The sequence below is a fragment of the Monopterus albus genome, unplaced genomic scaffold (assembly GCF_001952655.1).
Source record: "Monopterus albus unplaced genomic scaffold, M_albus_1.0 scaffold96.1, whole genome shotgun sequence".
Lineage (NCBI taxonomy): Eukaryota > Metazoa > Chordata > Actinopteri > Synbranchiformes > Synbranchidae > Monopterus > Monopterus albus.
Window position 1 is genome coordinate 669,341 of NW_018127976.1, and position 8,752 is coordinate 678,092.

At 40.1% G+C, this 8,752-nt stretch overlaps 1 protein-coding gene across 1 annotated transcript in view; it reads right to left on the reverse strand.

Moving 5' to 3' along the window:
- Positions 1–8,399, reverse strand: part of LOC109965134 (MBT domain-containing protein 1-like) — a gene marked incomplete at its 3' end in the record, with an annotated part of 14,615 nt that extends 6,216 nt beyond the window's left edge. The window contains exons 1-9 of the mRNA XM_020608925.1: positions 7,703–8,399; positions 4,561–4,765; positions 4,284–4,417; positions 4,080–4,194; positions 3,901–3,983; positions 3,582–3,699; positions 1,944–2,078; positions 1,756–1,844; positions 1,337–1,571 (exon numbers count right to left, since the gene is read on the reverse strand). Of these exons, the coding sequence (XP_020464581.1) occupies positions 1,337–1,571; positions 1,756–1,844; positions 1,944–2,078; positions 3,582–3,699; positions 3,901–3,983; positions 4,080–4,194; positions 4,284–4,417; positions 4,561–4,765; positions 7,703–7,723 (1,135 nt within the window). The remainder of the gene's footprint in view (positions 1–1,336; positions 1,572–1,755; positions 1,845–1,943; positions 2,079–3,581; positions 3,700–3,900; positions 3,984–4,079; positions 4,195–4,283; positions 4,418–4,560; positions 4,766–7,702) is intronic.
- Positions 8,400–8,752: the final 353 nt, after the last annotated feature.

Genomic DNA, 8,752 nt, shown 5'->3' on the forward strand with positions numbered 1-8,752 from the left:
TCTGTACAAATGCTTCTTGCTAAACCAGGACCCACATTCACAAAAAACCTATTAAACTTCTCAACTACATCCTCAAATCTGTTGACCGGTGTATCATTGTCCATAAAATATTGAGGGTAGTTACTCCTGCTGGTACTGTTTCTAATCAATACACCATACACACAGTCAAGATATCCAGGGCCTGAAGCTGCAAAGCAAGCCCAAAACATCAGTGAACCTCGACCATGTTTGACTGTAGGGACCGTGTTCTTTTCTTTGAAGGTCTTGTTTCATTCTCTGAAAACAGTAGAATGATGTGCTCAATCACAAAGTTCTATTTTAGTTTCATCTGTCCACAGGACATTCTCCCAGGACTGTGGCTTCCTCATGTAAGTTTTGACAAACTCCAATCTGGTTTTTTTATGTCTGTCAGCAGTGGGCCCCCTTGGTCTCCAACCATAGCATCCCTTGTCATTCAGATGGCGATGGATATGACACTGTTGCACTCTGTGCCTGCAGGTCGGCTTGAATTTGTTTGGAAGTTGATCAAGGTTCTTTATCCACCATTGCAACAATCCCTTGTTGCAATCTGTCATCTACCTTTCTCTTTCATCCACGTCCAGGGAGATTAGCTACAGCGCCATGGGCTGTAAACTTCTTGACAATGTTGCATACAGTGGACACAGGACCAGCCACATCTCTGGAGATGGACTTGGAGCCTTGAGACTGTCCAGGCATTTCCACTATTGTGGTTCTCAAATCCTCAGACAACACTTAACTCTTCTTTCTTTTCTCCATGCTCAGTGTGGTCCACACGACACAAAGGTTGAGTCCACTTTTCTCCATTTTAAATGTCTGCAAGTGTGATTTCTATATTGCCAGCAGCTGTTGGTTGCTACAGGTGCGTTTCATTACAAATTAAAGGAGCATCACATGCTGGAAAGACAACTATTTCTGATGATTCTGAAAAGGTATCAGTAATTGTGTCCTATCCATTTTTGGAGTTCTGTGTGGAATGGATCAGATTTGGCTTTTTTCCATTGTTCCAATGCAGACAAAATAAACAAACATGAGAATACCAAAGAATCTGTGATTGCAACAATTTTCTGGGAGAAGTGGTGTGTTATCTGAGAGAAATGCAGGTGTGCCAATATTTTTGTCCATGGCTGTATATCTCCCACACGCTTCTTTCTATTAAACCCGAGACTTGGTACTGGTCCTAACAAACAAAAACAGTCCAAATTTGCGAACACTTACTGTCTGGACTATAATATACACCACCTTAAATCTTACTTATGAAGCCTTACACACACACACACCACTTAAACTAAGGCATTAGTGGAATTTCCAAACTCACCGGATCGTTTGAAACGGTGTCCAATGCTTCGGGACCAGCCTATATTATGGATGAGAGGGCTGTACATGTGGCACCAGAAGTCATCTGATCCATCCTGGCTCTCCTCATAAACCAGCCTGAGGCGACCTCCAATTACCTGCTCCACCAGTGCCACCCGTGTCCGGCACAGGTAATTTTTATCCACCACCTCTACCCTCATCAGCTTCTTAAAGGGGAACTGCATGTTCTCATGTACCTACAGAGAAACATGATACATAGATTTAACAAAGGCAAAACCAGAGGATAGAAAATTTTCACTGACTGTTCATAGTCACAGTGCTTTTGAGAGGAGTTTCACATCCAACAAGAATTGTTAGGCAGTAGCATATATTATACAGAATTAAGGAAAGTATGATTTTTTTCCTTAACACGTGCCTTACCTTGTCATTAAAGTCAGGTGGCAGTGTTTTAGCTCCAGTGAGACGCTTCACAAGAAAGACTTTCCAGTTAGAGTACTTATGCTGTATGCCTGTAAATGAAGTTATAAAAATAATACCAACAATAAGACATCCCAGAACAGACAGGCATACATCAACAAGACTGTGAAAAGGTTTAGCATAAGGCTCACTTTTTGGAGGTACAAGAGGTTTGCCACTGGAAGCACACCATCCCACTGGATGAACCTCAGGGATACAGAGATTGCACCAGAAGTCCTTACTGCTGTCGTTGTCAAAGCCCTCATACCGCAGGTGAGCCTTGAACCCTGTTGAACATAAGACACAACAGAGATGACAGTTCATTCTTGAAACTGAAAATGCTTACATGCATGTTCTAGACTTTAAATAACAGATGAAATTTGCTTTATATGTTTTAAACTGTAGATTTCACTCACTGTGAAGCAAAACTTTATGCAGACATGGACATGAAATCTGAAGTGTGCTCAAAATCACGAAATGTTTATGCATCTACGGCCCATAACAAAATCATGAGCAAACTTCATCTGCTGATGAAGACCATAACGTGTGGCTGAAAGGTCCAGAGCAAGCCAAGAGGTGGACCTTGAGTGAAGATTTTGTTTTACTCTTTGACAGAGAATTGTTTTAGATAAATACAGACATGCGTTGCAAAGTGACAAGATAAAAACAATCTCAACTTTTCAGAATGCAGCAAGCACACCGCAGGTCATGTGACAAGAACCAATCAATCAGTTTCACCTTTTCTGAAACATCCTGTTCAAAGCTTAGTCAAGATGGAAGATGGCAGTGCACCCAAACCCAGTGTTTTTTTTTCCTCTTGTTGTCCACAAATAAATCTAGTGGCAGAGCTACTGTAAGGGATTTTTGGTGCTGGAAATCTATTTATATCCTGCAGCTTCCTTGTCTTTATAAGGAAGGTTGCTTAGCAATGGCAGCCAACACCCCCCCCACCCCCAGTCCTTTAGAAAGAAAAGTGGCATGGCTGGTGTTTTCCCACAGGTTTTTAGATGTGATAAGTGAACAGCCTCTTGGTACTTCCAGTCAGCGAGCAGTTGCCACCACCTGAACTGTTTTCAATGTAAGCACAAAGCTGTGCTGCACCACATTGCCACTGATTCACAATAGAGAACACCACGTTGCCAGCCACAGTAGCAACAGCTCACTTGGCAAAAGCAACTTCACTTTGATGCAAAATGTGATATTCATAAAAGTAACTGTAATACCTTTCACATAACCAAGGACAGTTTATATAGAGAAGCATACAAAAAAATACATGCTGTTTTAGACTGGTGTAGCTACACAGGAAAATAATAATGTTATATAGTAATGTTACACAGCATAACGTCATGTTGGTAACATCTGAATGGCTACACAGGGTCAACTTTCATCATCAACATGTTGTGTCATGATATGATCCCATAAGATAATTTGCAAAATGTTACAAAGTCATAGTCCCTTGAGGCGGTGGGTAGAGCAGTCGTCTCCCAACCAGAAGGTTGAAGGTTCAAATCTCGGTGCCTGCAGTCCACATGTCGAAGTGTCCTTGGGCAAGATATTGAACCCCCAAAATGCCCGTATGCTGCGTGCAGCCATCATGTGTCTCCGCATATACACGCAGTGGCCCGGGGGCCCTCAGCTCCTAACAAAATTTCATTGTGTGTGTCACAATGTTACAGTGACAATAAAATAAAGCTTCTTCTTCTAATAAAACTCCCTCTTTGTGTTTCTGTGGATATAGTTTCCCTGCCACTTTGCAGTGGTGGGGTATGTGCTTTTAGAAAAAGTCTTACCTGCTAGCTTAATGATTTCTGCTATCCAGTACACCTTAGTTGAGAGACTGGTATCAGAGTTGAGCACTTCTATCCTAACACCTTCTTCTACATCTCCCCAGCATGTCCCCATAGGGGCCTGAAGCAGAGAGGAAGCAGTGGGGTAATTCAGTCATGAAAGAGACATTTGATTCAATTCAGCTTTATCTGTATAGTGCCAATTCACAACAAAACTCATCTCAGGACACTTTACATAGCAAGGTCTAGATCTTATGGTATTATAAAAAAAAAACAATAAATTTTAGTGGTTGCTGTCCATTGAACTCTAGGTTTTACTTACATGCTTAAAACAGCTGACTGGGGCTCCAACTGTGTTATTGCTACAGATATACCGACCCCAGTCAAATGTCTCTGGGGGAACCACTGACAGAAACAAGAAACAATGTAAAGTTGGACTACATGTAAACAGAGAAGTACTGTTACCCCACTAACCGTCATGACTGGTTTTTGATAACATACCAGCTTTTGATTTGGCCTGGTTCTGTTGACTTGCTTGGTACTGGGCGTAAGCTGCTAACTTTGCCATAAGAGGCTGCTTCTGTAAGACTTTCGCCTTTTTTGTAGGTGGTTTGCCCTTTCAAAATGAAAGCAGGAATCAACATTTATGTAATTATATACTAATCTTAAATTAATGTGTTATAAGTAGGCTTATAGTGCATTTACCTGGAGCCTTGCCAAGATGCTAGCTTTTTTGGAATTTGAGGAATAACTCCTAGAACACGATACACTGCAGAAGCGCTTGGTTTTAGAGTAAAAAGCATCTCGTACTCCAACCATCCCACACATCTCACAGGTGGCTGTGAGAAGAAACCACAAAACAATTACAAGACCTGTCGAAATGCTCAGACTGCTACATGCTGACATCTTTTTACTTAATCACAGAATTACATTACAGAAACCCATGTAAAACATAAGCTCATGACATATTCCATGTACTGACCCATTCCAGCCTTGCCATCAGGATAGGTGTAGACTTGACCATTGTTCTTGATGATGGGCAGGCTGGTAGGAATAGAGGGCACCACCTCATCCTCGCTGTCCTCTGAACTGGAGCTGCTTGTGGACTCCTCGCTGCAGCTGTCATAGCCATCAAACATTCCGAACGAATCTCTCCGCTTACGCTCTGAACGTGGGGTGCGTTCAGCCTTCATAGTCAAGACCATGTTAAAATACAGTGGGTACGGAAAGTATTCAGACCCCCTTAAATTTTTCACTCTTTGTTATATTGCAGCCATATGCTAAAATCATTTAAGTTCATTTTTTCCTCATTAATGTACACACAGCACCCCATATTGACAGAAAAACACAGAATTTTTGACATTTTTGCAGATTTATTAAAAAAAAAAAAACTGAAATATCACATGGTCATAAGTATTCAGACCCTTTGCTCAGTATTTAGTAGAAGCACCCTTTTGAGCTAATACAGCCATGAGTCTTTTTGGGAATGATGCAACAAGTTTTTCACACCTGCATTTGGGGATCCTCTGCCATTCCTCCTTGCAGATCCTCTCCAGTTCTGTCAGGTTGGATGGTAAACATTGGTGGACAGCCATTTTCAGGTCTCTCCAGAGATGCTCAATTGGGTTTAAGTCAGGGCTCTGGCTGGGCCATTCAAGAACAGTCACAGAGTTGTTGTGAAGCCACTCCTTCGTTATTTTAGCTGTGTGCTTAGGGTCATTGTCTTGTTGGAAGGTGAACCTTCGGCCCAGTCTGAGGTCCTGAGCACTCTGGAGAAGGTTTTCGTCCAGGATATCCCTGTACTTGGCCGCATTCATCCTTCCCTCGATTGCAACCAGTCGTCCTGTCCCTGCAGCACCCCCATAGCATGATGCTGCCACCACCATGCTTCACTGTTGGGACTGTATTGGACAGGTGATGAGCAGTGCCTGGTTTTCTCCACACATACCGCTTAGAATTAAGGCCAAAAAGTTCTATCTTGGTCTCATCAGACCAGAGAATCTTATTTCTCACCATCTTGGAGTCCTTCAGGTGTTTTTTAGCAAACTCCATGCAGACTTTCATGGGTCTTGCACTGAGGAGAGGCTTCCGTCGGGCCACTCTGCCATAAAGCCCCGACTGGTGGAGGGCTGCAGTGATGGTTGACTTTCTACAACTTTCTCCCATCTCCCGACTGCATCTCTGGAGCTCAGCCACAGTCATCTTTGGGTTCTTCTGTACCTCTCTCACCAAGGCTCTTCTCCCCCGATAGCTCAGTTTGGCCAGACGGCCAGCCCTAGGAAGGGTTCTGGGGTGCTTCTACTAAATACTGAGCAAAGGGGCTGAATACTTATGACCATGTGATATTTCAGTTTTTCTTTTTTAATAAATCTGCAAAAATGTCACAAATTCTGTGTTTTTCTGTCAATATGGGGTGCTGTGTGTACATTAATGAGGGAAAAAATGAACTTAAATGATTTTAGCATATGGCTGCAATATAACAAAGAGTGAAAAATTTAAGGAGGTCTGAATACTTTCCATACCCACTGTATATTGGGGTCTGAATTAATGAAATACTTCAATAAGAACAATTATCTTCCTTAACAATTAACATTATGATCATTTTCTGAAGTAATCAATTAACTGCTTACCCTAAAAACAGCATAAAATACTGAAAACATTAATCACAATTTCCCAAATTGTAAAATATAATAAAGTGACAAGTGTATTGTGTTTGAGTCCAAAGCCCAGATATTCAACTTACTATCAAAGAAGACCCAGAAAACCAGCATATACATTCACCGGCCTCTTTATTAGGTACACCTGTACAATTGTATGCACTTCAATGCAACAATTCTGCCTTAACATCTAACACAAATATGTTTATACAGCTCAAAATGTTTCAGTTTTTGGGGAAATTGTCATAAATATATATATTCAATTATATGCTCATTACTGATCATATAAATGTATGATCAATACATTTATATGTATTTATATTTAAATGTAAATAACTGTAATGGACTACATACATTACTACATTCTATTCAGAGGTGTCTATATTTCTGTCCTCCCCAGCTACATATAATAGAGGGTCAGAATATTATGTAGTGCAGTACACCACCACCTTTAACTATGACCTCAACAATAAGCATATAACTGAATTTATACACTGATGACAATTTCACCAAAAACTGAAACATCTTGAGCTTCATAAACACAAGGGTTAAAGCGGAAGTACTGCACTGAAGTTCATACGACTGTACAAGTGTACCTAATAAAGTGTCCCGTCGGTCCATTTGCATATGACAAACACTGCGATTTGTGCTTTAAAATTGCTTAAGAAATTAATCAATTTCAAAATTTGTAAATATTGATCAATTATCTAATCGTGCTCGCATCAGAATACCCTAAGAATATCATTTCTTAATTGTAGAATTAAAAGTATTACACAATGCGAGATTTCCTATATGGTATTTTACAGTTGTTTTTTTTAACTAACACATGCTTTGGATTATGACCTGCTAAGCTGGCTGTGGAGGTCAATTAGAAATTGTAATGGGTTAAATGCCAGGAAAAGCTATATCCGAATCTGAAGATGCAATAGGCCTTGCTTGTTAGTTTTACAGGATCCCGAACAGTGTTAAAATGGTCATGAAAAACTGTTTACTATTTTCAGAGCCCGTCGACTTCCTCATTTAAGCATCACAGGTGACTAACATTATTTAGCCAGCAAGAATGCTGCAATAAAAATGTACCAGCCACCAAAGATATCGCATGCAAATATTTAAGATGTAACGTTACAGCACAGAAAAACTAATATAAAAGCTAAAATAAGGGGCCTTATTAGAAATAGCTCCTGATGCTAACTCACGTTAGCACAGCTAATTAACGGAAACCAGTTTTGTTTTCACTAAAGTATACCAGACTTTTCATTTAATGAAACACACACTTATACATATGCATTTAAAATAACTATGAGATCGTTTTATTTCTACGTCTGGGATTTTGGGGAGCTTTCTAGCATTTAACACTGGCGGAACAACTAGCTAGCTCCGATAAACATAACAAAGGAGGGGCGCTAACCTAAGCAAATCCTCTGAAATCGGAGGCTCGCGGCCCTAAAATGCTTCAAATTCACTCACCGAATCCCTTGCGTCTTCCATCAGCCCTTCATTCAGATAATGCTCTAGTTAGCTGTGCTGCGCAATGTAAATAAACCCATACGTTAGGGATAAAATCGACGTTGTAACACCAAAGTGAAAATGAATACTACTAAGCAAGGTATCAACAAATTACTCTGCTACTTCTGCGCATGTGCAAACGTAACCTATTTCTATGTGATTGGTCAATCCAGAATGGAGGCCATCGACCGATACAGAAACAAAACAGTACATTTTGCCATGGAACTGAATGAATGGCATCTCCAGTTTCACAATAGAAACAGAACAGAATAAAACAATATCCATATCATTTCTTGTGTCAAAACAACACTAATAAGAATGGAGGGAATAACTAGTAGGGCTGGATCGTATTTCTGTAGAACATCTTAAGTATGCTAGTTTGAGGTTGGCTCCTCTCTTAGCTATGTGTTTTATGTCTTGTGTTATGCATGGGTTTTTGCCTGACTCTGATGACAGTGCTTTTAGTGCCTGTGGTGGAGGATAAAGCAGGAAAGATGGGCAGCTCTGATCATTACAGACCTATTGCACTTGCTAATACACTTTCTAAAGTTATTGAGGCAATTCTTTTGAGTAGGTTTTGCAATCTTATTGGCTCCACTGAGAACCAATTTGGGTTTAAATCCAATCATGGCACTGATATGTGTATATTTGCACTAAAAGAATTAGTTAGTAAATATAAAAATATTAATTCCACTGTATTTATGTGTTTTTTACATGCCTCTAAGGCCTTCAATCGGGTGAATCATAGGAAATTATTTCAGAAATTGTGTAATGCCCGTGTGCCTAAATGTATAGTGAGATGTTTGTCTTATTGGTATGCCTACCAGTCTATGCTTGTTAAATGGGATAATTGTATATCTGATCCTTTTCAGACCAGTAACAGGATAAGGCAAGGTAGTTTGCTGTCCCCAATTTTATTTAACTTTTATATGAATGATCTCTCAAAAAAGTTAAATATGTGTAGAACAGGTTGTATGGTTGGATGTGTGGTTGTTGTAGTGAATCAAATAT